The 19,521-nt window shown below is 37.2% G+C and overlaps 1 protein-coding gene across 1 annotated transcript in view; it reads right to left on the reverse strand.

Moving 5' to 3' along the window:
• NAF1 (nuclear assembly factor 1 ribonucleoprotein) overlaps positions 1-19,521 on the reverse strand; it is a 53,184-nt gene that overhangs the window by 14,404 nt on the left and 19,259 nt on the right. The window contains exons 3-5 of the mRNA XM_008146682.3: positions 14,502-14,595; positions 8,320-8,402; positions 474-628 (exon numbers count right to left, since the gene is read on the reverse strand). Coding sequence (XP_008144904.2) covers positions 474-628; positions 8,320-8,402; positions 14,502-14,595 — 332 coding nt within the window. The remainder of the gene's footprint in view (positions 1-473; positions 629-8,319; positions 8,403-14,501; positions 14,596-19,521) is intronic.

Genomic DNA, 19,521 nt, shown 5'->3' on the forward strand with positions numbered 1-19,521 from the left:
GCTGGCAGGCAGAAGCGGTTAAGGGCAATCAGGAAGGCAGGCAGGTGAGCAGTTGGGAGCCAGCAGTCCTGGATTGTGAGAGGGATGTCCGACTGCCCGTTTAGGCCCGATCCACCAGGATCGGGCCTAAACGGGCAGTCGGACATCCCTCCAGGAGTCCCAGATTGGAGAGGGTACAGGCTGGGCTGAGGGACAACCCCCCGCCGTGCACGAATTTCGTGTACCGGGCTTCTAGTCCTATATAATAAAGAGGTAATATGCAAATTGATGGTCACTCCAACACACAGTGATCTCTAGCTATAAATTTTGATAATTGTAGCTTTCAGAGGTGCTATTAGGAAGATAAATGAACTAAAAGAGACAGATACTATTTAAAACTACCACTGCTGAGAATTATTCCTAAAATATAAATAGTAGATAAGCAAACAGCAATTAAAATATATTTACTGGTGATGGTGGGAAAAATTACTTACTGTTTTCCTGTGAATACATATTGGGTGAAGTCTTTCATTGATGGAGCAAAATACATAGTGTCCTTCATTTTAATACCTTTACTCTCAATGTGTTCTGAAGAATTAAACCGTAATACATAAAATGGATGTGCAACAGGTCCAAATATCTCAAATATCTGTAGAATAGAATACAAAGCCCTCCTTTAATATGTAAATAATGACTCAAAAAGCAATATTTATAATGGAAAGCACTGATAATTGTTATAAAAGGTAATTTTGTTAATGTCAAAGGAATAAAATGATACAGTAAAATATTATAACCAGGATATTGACAATGATACAATCAAGATAAAGAACATTTCCAAAACAGAAAAAGATCCCTCATGTTGCCTTTTTATAGTCACTCACACTTTCCTCCCTCCCACCTCCTCCTCAACTCCTGGCAACCAGTAATCTGTCTAGTTTTCAATTAAAAATCACTCATGATAATGCAAGGGGTATTTATGATCCTACCCCAAACAATCACAGGAAAACTTGACTGTGTACACAAAAGCAATTTAACTAATCTGGAGTTATAAAAAAGGATTTAACAATATTTTAAAAAACTATCAGCTTCAAAGTATAGATTTTAGACTGGTTAATACCTGAGTGGTAAAATGTGAAGGATAATTTTAGACAAAGCAAGGCTCAGGACAACCTATTTCATCTCAAAGTTCCATTAAACCTTGACTCCCTGCTCAGTCTTTCCACCTGACTTTGGATATTTTGTAACTTCCACACTATCTAACCAGAGACAGAAAAGGAAGGAATAGGCTGCAAGGGCAGTTTGAGGAACAGAACTTAGGATAATTCATTATAAGATATTTACTTTAAACTAGGCAAGCAGCCTTCTTTATATCTTAAATAACAGTATATATTCTGTGGAAATACTCATACAAAAATGTAACCTACCTAATGTTTTATACTTGCCCTGTCATTTCAGAGGTGGTATTCCAAGTGTCCTTCCACTTGGCTATAGCATCTAATACTTGCCAGCTCTTATTCAAAGTAGTACCTTTCTGCTAAAAGACCTCAAAGGATTCCTGTCCCAAAAAGGGGTCACAGACACACACTCTACTACCACATAGTACAGATACAGCATAAGATAGGCTCAGGCACCCAAATTCATTCCACTGCACAGGCTGGGCTTAGATGCTGTGCATGCAACATGAACATAGTTCCTGCAGTTGGGGGCCTGCCTGAGTCGGCTTGGCTGGACATGCACAGAAAGCACTCCAAGAGTGAGTAAGCCACATTGCCCGCCCCTCTCCACACACACCATGCTTACCTTTTAGCCTAAGAGGGACTAGTTAACTCCCAGTTTCTCTGGGAAACAAGAAACATATCAAGGAATCTCCAGGCCCCCAGAACAATGCCAGAAAGTTGTGCACATGAGGGGTCAAGATCTGCATGCTGCAGCTCAGAGAACAGCCTTCAAAGAGTGCCGTTAGCCAAAGGCCTTACTGTGTTTTCAGCTGATGCAGCTTTTCACTAAACTACCAAACGGGGAAAAAGGGAGATGAACCTCCACAGTCATCCAGAATTGTGTCTTATTAATCACTGTATACTATTTAACTTCCCATTAATAAAAATGAAGCAAGTATAAAAATAATAAAAATGAAGGAATAGTATTGTACTTCATTGACTAAGTCAAATAATTATTTCAATCACCGTGTATATTACACAAGTTACTAAGGGAGGGAAAAAACACTGCGTCAGTATAATACGGAGACTTCCAAAATATCATCACATACTACCAAGCAAACAAGTAATAAAAATATTACTTCAAAAAATATCAGTAAAAAAATTTATTTTAGAATAAAAGCAATCTTGTTATCTGCATATTTTTTAAATATTTCCTACAACTTTTGTGTTATTATACTATGTTATACAGTTTTGGTATTATTATATTTAAAATATTTTTCTTAAAATATTAATGTTTACTGCATGTAAAATTGTTATACTTAAAATAGTTTTAAAAAATCAGTAAAAATTCCTACCCAATGATATTTGACAAAAAAATAGATTTCATGGTTTTGATTTATTAAAAAGTAAAACAACAACAAAAACAAAACTTGCTCTAACAAACACTGAAAACCAAAATGCAAAACAAATAACCAAAATTCATATTATAAAGGGATAATATGTGGCACAGGTTGGCCTTTATTTAAAAATCCCCTGATATTAAAAAACTAAATATTAAAAATGGAATTTCATTCATTATTTATAAAAATTATTATCAAATCATTATTAAAAGGCAAAAGGTAGGAATAACAAATCTGAAGTTGCTCTCCTTAGGTCAGTGGGAATGGGGAGGGTAATAGAAGGGAAATAAGTCAAACCAACTGGGTGGTAAAATCAATTTTGTTCCTTTTTTAACTTTAAATTTTCGAGTAACTGGGGATAATTCAACCTCCTTACAGAATCAGTGAATTTTTAAAAATACACTGGTAGAACTAACAATACTTTCAACACTCTTCCCCAACTCCCGCCATTATTTGAGGGAATCATTTCAAGGTGCTGACTTATAGTCAAATATTTTTGGAAGACTTGTAACTTTCTTGAATTTACAACGCTTTCTATGTAAAATTTAGAAATAGATTTAATTTTTCTCTCTGGACTTACACAAAGCTAGAGTTAGAGGTGTGAATCAAGCATGTCAAACTAAGAGGCTAACATGGGCCAAATAAACAAGGTTTAATAAGTTTATGTGGGCCACAAAAAACCCCAAACCTTCAATTTTCATAGAAATGTAGGTTTATTTTGATAGAGACATGCTGAATACAAAGGGTTGAAATAAATGAGTAATCGTTAACATAAAATAGAATATTTTAATAAAAATTAGTATTTTTTCTTGAACATTAACTTACCAGACACTGAAAAACTGCACCAATTAATAAGCATTCTGCAAATAAACCTATTTTTCTTGTTCTCCAAAAGCGAAATATTTCCTGTTGCGCACATCAAACAAGTTAGTACAAGACGAATGACGTTTATCCTAATTCCAAAACCAGATAAAGATACCACAAAGAAAGAGAACTACAGGCCAATACCCTTGATGAACATAGATGCTAAAATCCTCGACAAAATTCTAGCAAATCAGATCCAGCATTACATAAGAAAGATCAACATCATGACCAAGTAGAATTTATTCTGGGGATGCAAGGATGGTACAATATCCGCAAATCAATAAATGTGATATATCACATAAACTGAGAGACAAAAATCACATAATCATATCAATTGATGCAGAAAAAGCATCTGACAAAATCCAACACCCTTTCTTGATAAAAATTCTCAGCAAAGTGAGAATCAAGGGATCATACCTCAACATAATAAAAGCCTTATATGACAAACCTATAGCCAACATCATACTCAACAGGCAAAATCTAAAACCATTTCCCCTAAGAGTAGGAACAGACAAGGATGCCCATTTTCACCACTCCTGTTCAACATAGTACTGGAAGTACCAGCCATAGTGATCAGACAAGAAGAAATAAAAGGCATCCAAATTGGAAAAGAAGTAAAACTCATTATTCGCAGATGACATGATATTATACAAAGAGAACCCCAAAGACTCTATCAAAAAACTACTAGACTTAATAAATGAATTTAGCAATGTAGCAGGATACAAAAATACCCAGAAATCTATGGCTTTTTTACACACCAAATGAACTCACAGAAACAGAAACAACAACAAAAAATCCCATTTACCACTGCTCCAAAAAAATTAAGATACCTAGGAATAAACTTAAGTAAGGAGGTAAAAGACCTATACTTGAAAAACTACAGGACATTGACAAAAGAGATAGAGGAAGAAATAACAAATGGAAGAACATACCATGTTCATGGATTGGTAGACTCAACATCATTAAAATGTCCATACTACCCAAAGCAATTTATAGGTTCAATGCAATCCCCATTAAAATACCAATGGCATATTTCACAAACCTAGAACAAACTTTCCAAAAATTCATCTGGAATAAAAAAAAGACCCCGAATAGCCACAGCAATCCTGAGAAAGAAAAACAAAGTTGGAGGGATCACAATACCAGATATCAAGCTGTATTTCAAAGCCACGGTTCTCAAAACTGCCTGGTCCACAAGAACAGACATATAGACCAATAGAACAGAAAGAAATAGACCCAAGCCATTATGCTCAATTAATATTTGGCAAAGGAGGAAAGAGCATACAATGGAGTCAAGACAGTCTCTTCAATAAATGGTGTTGGGAAAATTGGTCAGATACATGAGAAAAAAATGAAACTAGGGTCACCAACTTACACCATACGCAAAAATAAACTCAAAATGGTTAAAGGACTTAAATGTAAGATGGGAAACCATAAAAATCTTAGATTACATAGGCAGCAAAATATCAGACATAGGTCGTAGCAATATCTTTACCAATACAGCTCCTACAGCAATAGAAACTAAGGAGAAAATAAACAAATGGGACTACATCAAAATAAAAAGCTTCTGCACAGCAAAAGAAACCATCAACAAAACAACAAGAAAGCACACTGCATGGGAGAACATATTTGCCAATGTTATCTCAGATAAGGGTGTAATCTTCAAAATTTACAGGGAACTCATACAACTTAACAAGAGGAAGATAATATAATCAAAAAGTGGGCAAAGGACCTAAATAGACACCTTTTGAAAGTGGACATACAGAAGGCCAAGAGACATATGAAAAAATGCTCAAAGTCACTAATCATCCGAGAGATGCAAATCAAAACAATGAGGTACCATCTCACACCTGTCAGAATGGCTATCATCAACAAATGAACAAACGACAAGTGCTGGCGAGGATGTGGAGAAAAAGGAAACCTCCTGCACTGCTGGTGGGAATGCAGACTGGTGCAGCATCGTGGAAAACCATGGAATTTCCTCAAAAAGTTAAAAATAGAACTCCCATTTGACCTAGTAACCCCATTTCTAGGAATATATCCCAAGAAACCAGAAACACCAATCAGAAAGGATACATGCACCCCTATGTTCATAGCAGCACAATTTACAATAGCTAAGATTTGGAAATAGTCTAAGTGCCCATCAGCAGATGAGTGGATTAGAAAACTGGTACCTATACACAATGGAATACTATGCTGCTATAAAAATGGAAAAACTTTTACCATTTGCAATAGCATGGATGGAACTGGAGAGCATTATGCTAAGCAAATAAGCCAGTCGGAGAAAGATAAATATCACATGATCTCACTCATATGTGGGATATAATGAACAACATAAACTGATGAACAAAAATAGATCCAGAAACAAAGTAACACTGAACATACTGTCCAACCTCAGAGAGAAGGCAAGGGAAGGGGGGTTAGAGATCAACCAAAGGCCTTGTGTGCATGCATATTAGCATAACCAATGGACACAGACACTGGAGTGATAGGGGATTGTCCTGGGGGGGTAGTAATGGCGGGGGGGTAGAGGGAGCTCAATCAGGAAAAAAGGAGCCATAATTAATACTTTACACAATAAAAAAAGACTAATGACATGGCAATCGGCTGCTAAAATATTTACTGCTATTATTAATGGAGAGAAATGGTGCACCTGCACATAAGGGAAATGAATGCAACATGATTATAGTAATCAGTCATTAGCGAACGTTGCAGTTCGTTATTAATAATTATGTATAACAGGATATTGTAATAATTAAGTTACAAAATTTTTATTAAAACATTTCTTACATACCATTATATTGGTTGGGCTGCAAAAATATTTATTGGGGGCCACATACAGCCCATGGGCTGCGAGTTTGACATGCTTGGTGTAAATATTGCATTTTTATCTGATTTCTTTCAAAGTCAATGACAGAAAAGCTGAATATTAACATTACTAGTCACAATTATAGGAATGAGAATTCAAATGTATTGGAAGATATAAGAAATGAGAATTCAGAGGTACATTGAAATTGAAATTATCTAAGTTATCTGCTTAGAAAAATGGACAACTATCATAAAAATCATAAATAAAAGGAATCATGGAAATAATCTGCTCAATTCACAGAGAGAAAAATAAAGAAGTAAGTTTTCCCTTGCTTCTTTTCCCTTTCCCCTCTTCTACTACTTTCTTGAGGACAGAAAGACATGTTTTGTTTTTTCACCAGGGCAGAATGCAATATACCCGTAGTCGGCAAACTGCGGCTCGCGAGCCACATGTGGCTCTTTGGCCCCTTTAGTGTGGCTCTTCCACAAAATACCACGGCCTAGGCGAGTCTATTTTGAAGAAGTGGCGTTAGAAGAAGTTTAAGTTTAAAAAGAAATGTCAATCGTTGTACTGTTGATATTTGGCTCTGTTGACTAATGAGTTTGCTGACCACTGTACTATACCAATTGGCAGGGAGAGTTAGTCACAGCACAGTCATCTACTCATTTCCCATTCCTTTCCTCTCTCAACCTTCTCTGAGGTTAAGCCCCTAATGTATTTTTAACTCCTTACAAGATACCAGCAGTACCCATAATTGAAGCAAAAGTATAAAGCCTAGTTTTATAAAGGGGAAGAAGGTAGAGCATTATCCTTCAGACATTTAAAAGTCTCTGTTCCGCTCACAAACCTTCTCAAGAATTGCCAAAATATATTAGCTCTAGACTTCAATTAATTCTGCCACTGATTGCTTTGCATTCCTAAGTGACTTATTTCTATTTGGTATAGAACCTGTCAACTTATGTGCTAGAATGGAATAAAAAGGCAAAGGCAGAGAAAAGAAAAGGTTATATGAATGACCCAATAATACAATTCAAAATATGCCCTTTTTTTTCTGATTAACTGTAAATTATATTTCCTAAAACAAAATAGAAGCCAACTGTTGTTTATTTGGGAAATACTAAGCTCCAGAGTTGCTTCTACAAAGAATAGCAGCTGGTTTCTTATTTGGTTTTCAACTCAAGATACATTTACTTAGCACATATAATTTATGAAAGACTGTATTACATACAGTGAAGGAATACTGAGGTGAATAAAACTCATTCCCAGAAAAGAAACACTTGATGGGTATTTACAGATTTGATCTGAGTTTGTTTTGTGTGTTTTTAAAATCTGTTTTTATTGATTTTTAAGAGAGAGGGAGAGTGGAAGAGAGAAAAACATTAATGTGACAGAGAAACATTGATCGGCTGCTTCTTACATGCACCCTAACTGGTGATAAGAGCCTCAACTTGGGCATGTGCCCTGACTGGGAATTGAACCAGCGACCTCTTGGTGCACAGGACAACATTCAACCAACTGAGCCACACAGGATTAATCTAAGAAAGTTTTATGTCTTCTACTGACTCCTCAGAATTGCATAACTGCTGGGTAAAATTTGAGGTCTTCCATATCAAGGATGAACACACAAGTTTGTTCCATTATTAAGATGTTAAAAGAAACCTCACCTTAAGGACACTACTTCATTATATATACTAATAATCCATAATTTGAGAGCCACTACTCTCAATGGGACTCACAAACCAAAAATGTTTCAAACCTACTGCATGGTGGAAATAATCTTCTGCACTTAATAGTGAGTACATGGAGAGTAGGGAACTGTGTCTTATTCAATATGAAGAGCTACTGCCTAGCAAAGTACCTATATATGCCTATTTAATGACTCAATCAGCAAAGAGTAATAAGCAGTATTAAACCAATATAAAGACAAAGTACTGATGAAAACTCTCTGGAGCTTAGTATTTCCCAAATAAGCAATGGAATATACAATCTGAGAGCTATAGACTGCTCATCTACTAAAATTAATAAATTGTTTTTAGGGCAGATAAAGAAAGTCAAAAACACTAAGCCACAAGGAAACAATAATTTGTAGGATTTGAAATTTTTTACAAACCTTCCCTGCTGTCTGCCGATCGCTTTTAAAAATTACAGTCTCCTCATTAACTGGAGGTAGTTTAGGCATAGATTCAATTATTACTGAAAAATGAAACAAAACAGATTATTTCAAAATTTAATCAGGAGGTAATATAGATTTAAATGAAAATTTAGGCTTTAATATGAAATTTAAGGTGAAATAATCCACAGTAACTATTCCTCGCAGGTAAACAAACTCTATTTATTAAACACAGCACAGAGAAATAGATTCTACATATTTTTATTTAATATAAAAAGCTAAAATTCTAAGAAAGAAAATTAAAGTATAAAATCTCGTAGAAAATTTGACTCACCCAATAAAATCAACAAATTCAAGCCATGTACATTTTCTCAAGCAATTTTTACCCCCAAAATGTATAAATTAGTCACAAAACTCCTGTTTTAGAAGAAATTAGTTTTCTTTCTCACTCTAGAAATTCTTTTCTATGAGCACTGATTACTTACTGCTATATGAAAAAAATTAACCACAAAAATGTCTTCCTCTGAACAGATCAAGAATGAGAAAGCACACAGTAATTTTTATCACTTTTTCTCAAAAAGCAAAAGCATTATTCCACTAGTCTAGCATACTCTACTGCCACAAATATTAAACAATCTATTATAGCAAAGGGGTGGGGGGGAGGGAACGACAGGTTCTTAGAAAATTAGAGCAACAAGCAAGACTACTTTGTCACATTATATAGATAATGCCATCTCCACTTAGAAAAAACATATTAGTTCCAGATTATGAAAACTCATTCAAAGTATTTCAGCTAATTTTTCTTCCTAAACACCAACAGACTTTATTGTAGAGGGCTCCCACCTTGGATCCCACTTTCTTAAATAAAACAGTGCACAGATAAAAAGGGGATTTAGAAACCTTTGTACAATATCTACATCTCGGGCGCCCGGGGCAGGAAGGGGGAAACTGCTAGGTGGACTACAGGGGTGGGAGCAGGGCCTTTGTATCTGTAAGCCCGCATCCACCCTAAATATGAGGGTGGGGGTGAGATAATCTTGGAGGGACTACGGAGACCCCAAACCAGGGGCAAGATGGCAATGGGGATTGGAGCGTGTGTGGGGGGGGGGGAGGGGGGGGGCAGCAACTAGTGCTTCTAAATTCTGAATGTGTATATGTGTGTGTGTGTGTATATATATTTCCCAACCTAATTTGCATATTACTCTCTCTCTCTCTCTCTCTCTCTCTCATATATATATGAGAGAGAGAGAGAGAGAGAGAGAGAGAGAGTAATATGCAAATTAGGTTGGGATGCTGTAATGGGTCACAACAGGACAGGAGGAGGTTGCTCACGCAGGTGAGGGCCTGCAGAGACAGAGACAGAGACAGGGGGGCCACCTGAGCCGCTGTACAGTGGCTCGGGCCAGCCCCCTGGAGCCAGAGCGGACATGGACAGGGAAACAGGGGCCAGCCGGAACCCTCCCCCCCCCCCCCACCCCCCCCGCAGCAGATCGCAGGCCCAGAGAGGAAAGGGCGGGCTGCCCACAGCCTCCCCCGGTGGATTGCAGGCCAAGAGAGGAAAGGGCAGGGCTGCCCAGAGAGGAAAGGGCAGCAGGCCCCGCAGTCTCCCCAGCTAATCACGGGCCCTGAGAGGAAAGGGCGGGCCTACCCGCAGCCTCCCAGGCCTATCACAGGCCAAGAGTAAAACGTTGACAAGCAAGTCCTTTCAGTATAACTGGGGTATGATCATTTCCTTTTCTATGAAACACATAACTCTGACGCACTATTTACAATTAAATAAATTCCATATACACTGAGTGGCCAGATTATTATGACCACCCCATCATTACTCCATTGGGCCACCTTTTGCCTTCAATACTGCGGCGATCCTTCTTGGCATTGACTCCACGAGATGTTGAAAGGTGATGCAAGGAATCTGACACCATGCCTGATGAATAGCACTGTCCAGTTCTGTGAGATTTGATGGTTGTGGAACCAGCTGCCTGATGGTTCTTTTAACTTCATCCCACAAATGCTCAATTGGATTGAGATCTGGTGATTGTGGGGGCCACTTAAGCAAGGTAAAGTCTCCCTCATGTTCTTGAAACCACTCCTGCACAATACGAGCACCGTGGCATGGCGCATTGTCTTGTTGGAAGAAGCCATCTCCATTGGCATACGCCATCAACATGATAGAATGAAGTTGATCAGCAACAATACTTAGGTATGTTGTGCTATTCAACGTTGTTCCACACGAATTAAAGGGCCCAAATCATGCCAGGAAAACATGCCCCAAACCATAACACTACCCCCACCAGTTCAAAGGGCTGTACTCATGCATGTGGGGTGCATGCTTTCATGCTGTTTCCGCCAAATTCTCACTCTGCCATCTGCATGATGCAACTGGAAACGTGATTCATCGGACCACAGGACTTTTTTCCAATGCTCGACTGTCCAATCCTTGTGTTCCTGTGCAAATTGGAGACGTTTTATCTTGGTAACTGCAGTCAGCAAAGGTGTTTGAACAGGCCTTTGGCTTTCATATCCCATATGATGCAGTGTATGGCTAATTTGCCTACAAACGTCAGGTGGTCAAAATAATCTGGCCACTCAGTGTATTTTGACATTCTACAGCCCTGGAAAGTTACATCTAATGATCAGCAAAGTGAGAAGATGAAAATAATGTTTAGGCTTTTAAAGATGTAACTAATTTCTCTCTAGAAGCAAACCAATTCAAAAAATGATGGTTTTGCCGAAACCGGTTTGGCTCAGTGGATAGAGCGTCGGCCTGCGGACTCAAGGTCCCAGGTTCGATTCCGGTCAAGGGCATGTACCTTGGTTGCGGGCACGTCCCCAGTAGGGGGTGTGCAAGAGGCAGCTGATCAATGTTTCTCTCTCATTGATGTTTCTAGCTCTCTATCCCTCTCTCTTCCTCTCTGTAAAAAATCAATAAAATATATTTAAAAAAAAAATGATGGTTTTATTGTCCTATAGGACATTAACCAGATTGTATCTAATTTAGCAGTTTTACTTCAGGCTTTCATCTTTGGCAATCTCCTTTGAACAGCATTATCATCCTGCCAGTCCCTTCACTGAGATAAACAGAACTTTTGCATCTGCTATTATGTATTTTAATAAGAATTAAGTATTTAAATGCATGCAAAATTTTGTTTTGACACAATAAAACAAAAGATCATTTGACTCTTCTCTGAAAGACAGAAAAGCACAAACTTGAATCATTGGTGTGGCTTAGGCTAATTTTCCAAATATTGTTAATAAAATTCATGTAGGGATCTTCACAGAGCCAAGAATTCTCTCTTTCAGGCCTACATATTCAGCATCTCCAAGGAGGAGGCCTGTTATTCTGTGTTTTGTTTTGTTTTTTAATACTCACCAGAGGATATTTTTTCACTGCTTTTTAGAGAGAGTGGACTGGAGGGAGAGGGAGAGGGAGAAAAAGAGGAAGAGGGATAGAGGGCCTGCTCGCGGCCAAGGGAAGGTCCTCTCCAGCAGTCCTGCCTCTACTTGTGAGCTGCAGAGGAAACACCTTTTCTGACAGCTCATTGGCTAAGCTCCCCATACACTACTCGCAGTGTCTTTGGTAACTTGCCTAATAAGAATCCAAGAAGGTGATCTAGGGTTTTTCTACCTCACTCCTGGAGGAAAAATGAAGGTCCACTGCTGGAGGGACTAAGGAATGCCATATCCTGCCCTAGCCGGTTTGGCTCATTGGATAGAGCCTCGGCCTGTGGACCACAGGGTCTGGGTTCGATTCTGCTCGAGGGCATGTACCTAGGTTGCAGGCTCCTCCCTGGCTGGGGCCCAGGTCAGGGCTTATGCAGGAGGCAACCAATCTAAATGTGCCTCTCACATTGATGTGTCTCTCTGTCTTCCCCTCTCTCTTCCATGCTCTCTAAATATCATTGGAAAAATATCCTCAGGTGAGGATAAAAAAAAAAGAAATGTCATATCCTATGAAACAGACATCTTGAAAATGCCTAAAGCAAGTTCTCATTTTTTCGTGGTGAAGGGACCGGAGTCTGTGTTGATGAAAACACCTTAGCGGCTGCAGCGGCAGCAGCAGCCTTCCCCTAATCAGCCAGGTTGTCTCCTGCAGAGGGAGGCCCTACTGATGTGGGGAGCAGGCTTAAGCCATCGGTAGGACATCCCCTGAGGGCTCCCGGACTGTGAGAGGGGGCAGGCTGGGCTGAGGAACCCCCCTTACCCCCATGCACGAATTTTGTACACAGGGCCTCTAGTACTAGTATAAGTAACCAATCATGAGTCAACATTCTTTGAGTTAGATCTGCTTCTGGAATAAAGATAAGGATAGTGAGCACTAATAGACTTCATTCTCAATCATCTCCTACCTTTTTCCTATATACATCAAATCTACTAAATGTTCAACTCATACTATATAATCAAGTAATTACCTGTTTCACTTACTTATGCATATTATTAAATACCATGATGAGAGAAGTTAGCTTAAAATGCAGGCAGATAGGGTAGGGGTCCATGGAAAACAAAGGCACGTAGGGGCAGACATGGGAGTGTTAGCAAGCCTAATCACAGAAACCAACGAAGTAGAAATAATAAAATGTTTCTGGATTCAAAGCAGGAGGCATTGGAAAACAAGGGAGAGCCTGCAGTCACAAGGTGTACAAACGCATAGAAAATGAGAAAGTTCAGCATAGGAACAGAGAAAGAACACACAGAAACAGGGAAAGCTCAGGTCCGTTGCTGGGCAAAACAATTGAAAGAATCAATTGATGACACAGATAGGCTTATAGCAAATATATACCCCTGGACTACAAGGCTTTAAGGGGCAGTCCATTAGTGAGTCCCCCTTCCCTTGCGGGGAGTCTGAATCTGCCTGTAATAATTTTTCCACACTTTTGCTTAAATCTTCTGGTCCATTCTTCAGAATCACAAGACATGACCCCAGGGGAAAAACCTTGGCTCATCGTTCCGGTTATCAATAACATAACTCAAAAACTAATGTAATAACTTCAGAATCATGTAAAGAGTTTTAATAACTATACTTTTTATTAAAAATGTTCCACTTTAACCAAAATTTTAATAAATTACAAAAGTCAGGTTTATCTAAATTTATATTAATTTAAAAAAAAATACCGATATGTATACTTTAGATAAAGGTCAAAAGATAAAGTCTCATTTCTACCAATGACTCGTTATACAACTGATTATAAATGCAAGTGACACATTTTTCTGGGTCCTTTAAGTACTATAAACTAAGGAAGCTGGTGGGCGATCTACTTCTTTTTCCCAGTTCAAAAATCCTATGACTGTCAATGCTGACTTCTAATTCTCAAATGTATCTCACTATGAGAGTTAATGGTAGCTATGTTAATTTCAAGACCTTTTGATACCTACCTCTTAGAGCTAAAAGGAAATCCTAAGGTCTAGTTATCTCATATCCAATAGTTTCAGATTTCATGCCATTAATATCAGTATTACATCACAGACATTTTTATTTACATGTTTATAAAATAAAATCAAAGGCAGTAAGCAGAATAATGCCCTCTCCACAAAAAAAGATAACCACACCCTAAACCCTAAACCTGTGAATGTTACTTTACATTAAAAAAAAAAAAGTTTTTTTTTCCTTGCAGTTGTGATTAGTGTTAAGAACCTTGAGATGGAGCAATTATCCTAGTACACATGAGGCCTAATCTAAGGAGTCTGTAAAAGCAGAGAACCTTTCCAGGCTCTGTTCAGAGAGAAGTTACATTATTGGTTTTGAGGATGAAGGAAGGCAGTCTGGAACCAAGAAGTGCAGGTAGCTCTAGAAGATGAATGGGAAAAGGAAATGAATCCTCCCCTAAGTACTCTACAAAAAAAATTAAGCCCTGATGGGCCACTTGATTTTAACTCAATAAGATCCATGTCAGATTTCTGGCCCAAAGAACTGCAAAATAATAACTTTGTATTACTTTGAGGCACTAAACTTGTAGTAATTTAATAGCAATAGAAAATGAATAATGGTACACATCAAAGAAAATTCTGGAAAAACATGTCCGTAAAAGCAGATTTTAAATTTTTATAAAGAAAATATATTTATGAATTACTTACATAAGTAAAACTAAATTTATCTGTTCAAAATTCACTAGTCATAAAGTGTCGGATTTGATTATTAATACATTGCTTATATATCATTTTTATTAATAAAATTATTTACATACCTAGTTGTTCAATAATACTTGAAACCATCCCAAGAGGCTTTAACTCAATATCTTCAGGCAGAATAATAGTGAGTTCTTCAACTGAAGGTAGTTCCTATTATATTAAAAAAACACATTAATCTTCCTCCAGCTTCAACTTAACTTAAAAAGAAAAAATTAGCTTCCATTTAAATACTATAAACACTTATGAAGATGCAACATTAAGTACTTATACCATCCCCTTGGTGTAATCCGTTTTCGTGTCCGACAGCATTTCTCCCACCTCCATCTCCCCATTTAAGTGACATAATATGTCGTGTCCACTCCCTAACTCAGATAGACTGAGAATATAGACAGAAGTACCATCGAGATTTTTCCAATCACACTTGAACGAGAGACCAATAAAAAAGAAATAGTTATTGTTAAGGAATCTAAGATTAAGAAAAGAGACAATTCACGCAATTCTCAGAGACATTCCATTTGAAAAAAAAAAGATAGTTCCACTGGTCACTCACTAGTTTCTCCACAGAGGAAGAGTTCTCTCTCTTAGCTGACTTGATTTGATTAATTCATTAAATTTACTGTGATTAAGTTGTTGAACAGAGATGCAGCAGTCTTTTATGGGGTTTTGTGAAAGAAGAGTTAAATGTCTGGCTTCTTCAGGAAAAAATACAGAATTCCTGGAAACCAAATGTACTAGTAGGCATCAGCCCAGGGAAAAGTGTGAGAGTATTGCTTGTTTTCTTCCCTCCCTAGGTTAAAAACCAAATTTTTAACATCAAAAGATTTCTCTTTTCTGACCCAGCACCTAATTCAGTTGCTATAGAAACTAGAAATTGCATTAGAGATGAAATTCAAGAGAAATCTAAAACTAAAACAGGCCATAGTCTTTAAATTAAATAAACATAGCTTTCTTTCTATTCTTGATGTTTGCCAAAAGATCACAATTAATGGCATGTTAGGAGTTAGTTTGGGAGGAGAAAGATAACTTCTGGATAAATGCTGAAAAAGGTTAGAAACCTAAATAATACAGTTATTGCAGATGAATGCATCATCAGTAATGATTTTCCTCTACAGGGACTCAAAAAAAGTTTTTAACAAAACCACTTAACCAGTATTAAATATAACTTGCTTCTGGGAGGTGCTATTTTTTGATCAAGGATTACTTATAAAGAGCCTCACTAAGGGTCTTAACCAACTCAATGCAGTAGACTTACCTCTACGCTAGCGGTTCTCAACAGGTTGAGAACCACTAGCAGGGACGCCTAAGACCATAAATACTATAAACGCCTAAGACCATCGGAAAACACAGATATTTACATTATGATTCATAACAGTAGCAAAATTACAGTTATGATGTAGCAACGAAAATAATTTTATGGTTGGGGGTCACCACGACATGAGGAACTGTATTAAAGGGTCGCGGCATTAGGAAGGTTGAGAACCGCTGCTCTAGAGGAATGGTTGTGGAAGGAATGATTGTGTTTTGTATATCAGAACTTTTCTGTACTTTAAGGAAGAGGACAACCACTTGTCATTTTATCATATTAAATACGGAGAGCCTTTTCTTGGCAAGACCATTACTTGAAAGTGGTCCATGTGTGTATCAGAATAGTGAAGATAGTTCAGTTATTAGAACTGGTAAAGGACATGTGATATGAAATAACCTTGTTTATGAAGTTCTTAGCTAAAGAAACCCCACACCCTGTGAAATATAAGACTGGAAAACTATAATGTCAAGAGACTGCAGACAGCAAGGCTTTAATGATATTTTAGAGGGCAAACTGTGATATGGGTCTCACACTGATTCTGGTTCAGGAAGTGGCACCTCTTACAATTGGCCAATGGTATTTCTAATGCAGAAGTACAATGATGAAATCTGCCCTGTTGCCCACCCAAATTACGGTAAGATCTAGAGGAAAAACTGTCATTACTTTTGGACTGTGACAGAACCTACTAGTTAAATAAAATAAGGAGGGTGCTAGTAGAAGAAAGGATAGGGAAATCTCTGAAAGAAGTGCTGTTAGATCTTTAATAAAATATCTGAACTCCATAGAAGTGCAAACCACATGCCATGAACACTTCCGAGACAAAAAAATCAATACTATTCTCAAATACTAAATAAATGTTACTCAACCACAAAATGAAAGGTTCCTCATTCTGTTTTTTCTGTTAGGAAGAATAGAATCCCATGCAATGTAATTATGTTTTGGTACAAGATTATACTTCATACTGTTTTTGGCTTTTTAAAACTTTAAAGCATAAAACTAATACAAGTATCTGTTTTTTAAAAAAGGAAACAAGTAGTAAAGAAGGATGCAAAGTAAAAAGAAAATAATTCCCCTATTCCTTTCAATCTCCCAAATCCTCTCCATAGATTGTAGTTGTTAAAGTCTTTCAAATATATTTATTATGCAGATATAAACTTCACATTACTAACTTTAAATGTTTCACTTAAATAAAATAGACATTGTGACATAAGCTATCCTTTTCACCTATCACTTCTTACACATCCTTCTACACCAAAACATAAATATCTATCTAATTTTATTTAAACATTCTTATGGTATTCCACTATATAGATATATACCATAATTTAGTACACTTGTCACATAATGAAACACCTGCCTTTTTCAAATTTTTACCAATACACGCAAACAATACATACTCTCTCACATATTATCTTTAAATAAGCCCTGTGATAAATTCTTCTAAGTGTAGTAACTGCTAAATCCAAAGTCATGAGCATTTTTAATTTTGACAGGCTCATTCCAAAAAGGTTAAATCAATTTACACTTCCACAGATTATATATATGAGATTTTCCTACAGCTTGCCATCACTAATAAACGAATATTTTCCAGTCTGATGGGTCTAAATAGTATCTTGTTTTAATTGGAATTTCTTCATTAATCAAGAAAACTGAACATTTTTGTATGCTTTCTGGCTAATTTTATGTATTTATGGATTGTTTGTATATTTTACACAGTTGTCTTATCTTTTTATTAATTTATAAGGTAACTCTAAGTTTTTAAGAATGCCTCCCCTTTATACAAATACTAGAGGCCTGGTGCACAGATTCATGCACTGGTGGGGTCCCTCGGCCTGGCCTGTGGGGATTGGGCCAAAACCAGCTCTCTGACATCCCCCAAAGGGTCCTGGATGGCGAGAGGGTGGTTCTCGGGTGACACCCCAGAATCAGGTTCCCTATTGGTTCCAGGTGCATCACCAGAGAATCGCAGCTGCCAAGTCACTGCAGCTCAGCAGCTCCTGTGCTGAGCATCTGGCCACTGATGGTCATTGTGCATCATAGATACCAGTCAGATGGTCGTTTAGGTTTTTAGTATATATATAGAATAGATGTAGCAAATACCCACTCACCTCCCAGTATACTCTTTAGCATTTGTTATTTAATGAACTTTAGTATATCAATCTTTTCTTTTCTTAGCTTTTTGAGATTTGTGTAAATTACATTTAGAAAGACCTGCCCTTGATGAAATTAATTTTTTAAATTCATTGGTTTTCATTGTTCTTCTAGTTTCATTTTTAATATTTGCATATTTGGTCCATTTGTGATTTTATTCTTGTATAAAAGCAAGGCAGAGATTAGATTTATCTTTATCCAAATTATTAGCCAGTTATCCCCACACATTGAAGAATAATCCATTCATCTTTTTTCCCTACTGATCAGAAAAACAAATTTTAACATATACTAAATGTACTTATCACTTGTTTGTTTGTTTTTTTTAATATATTTTTTATTGAGTTCAGAGAGGAAGGAAGAGGGAGAGAGAGATAGAAACATCCATGATGAGAGAGAATCACTGATTGGCTGCCTCCTGCACTCCCCCTACTAGGGATCTAGCCTGCAACCCGGGCATGTGCCCTTGACTGGAACCGAACCTGGGACCTTTCAGTCAGCAGGCCGACACTGTATCCACTGACCCAAACCAGCTAGGGCTACATTTGGGTTTTTTGGTCTCCATTTGGTTCTACTGATCTATTTCAGTGTCAGTACTAAACTATTTTAACAACTCTGCCTTTCATATTATGTTTTAATATTTGGGAATAAGGACTAGTTTCCCTATCCACCTTCACATCAATATTTTTCTCCTTGGAATTTTTCTAGGTATTTGCACATATTTACTTCAATAAACTTTAAAACCAGTTTGTTATATTAGTGTTGTTAGTATCGATTAAAATTATATTTAATTACAGTTGTCTTCCTACAGGTCCTACATAGTCCTTAGGTTTATTCAAAGCCATTTTGTACCTTATTTGCTATTACAAACTACTAGGTTTTTAATATTTTTTACTGCTATTATAAATGGATTCTTTATAAAGTACTGTTTAAACACCAGAAAACATCATGCTGAAAATTGTGTCTAGTGATTTTCTTATGTATTCACTATATTACCGTATTTTAAATATATTTTATTGACTTTTTACAGAGAGGAAGGGAGAGGAATAGAGAGTTAGAAACATCGATGAGAGAGAAACATCGATCAGCTGCCTCCTGCACACTCCCCTACTGGGTATGTGCCTGCAACATACCCTTGACTGGAATGCCCTTGACTGGAATCGAACTTGGGACCCTTTGAGTCTGCAGGCCAACGCTCTATCTACTGAGCCAAACCAGTTAGGGCTATATTACCGTATTTTAAAAATATAAGTACTCCTCCTTCTTTCCAGTATTAATAAATAATATTTTTCGCTTTTCAGCATTGGTTGGTATTTCCAGAATGTCAAGTACCAAGCAATGGTGATGTCCAACTCTTTATTAGAAACTTTTCAAATGGTTAGCATAAAGATGCATTTTTATTGGAATTTCTTTTTTAATAAGATTAAGAAAGTATTCATCTATTTATTCCTATCTTATAAGTTTTATGTTTATCAAATGCTTTTATGTCATCTTTTGAGATCATTATAATTTACTTTGAGCTGAGCAGGTCAGTCTATACGGTCTGATGAAGTCTCTGCTCTAAGGATGTCTATGAAACATCCAGCACGAGGAATACAGGGAAAATGCACAAAGCCAGAGTA

This window comes from Eptesicus fuscus, chromosome 6 (genome assembly GCF_027574615.1).
Source record: "Eptesicus fuscus isolate TK198812 chromosome 6, DD_ASM_mEF_20220401, whole genome shotgun sequence".
Taxonomy (NCBI): domain Eukaryota; kingdom Metazoa; phylum Chordata; class Mammalia; order Chiroptera; family Vespertilionidae; genus Eptesicus; species Eptesicus fuscus.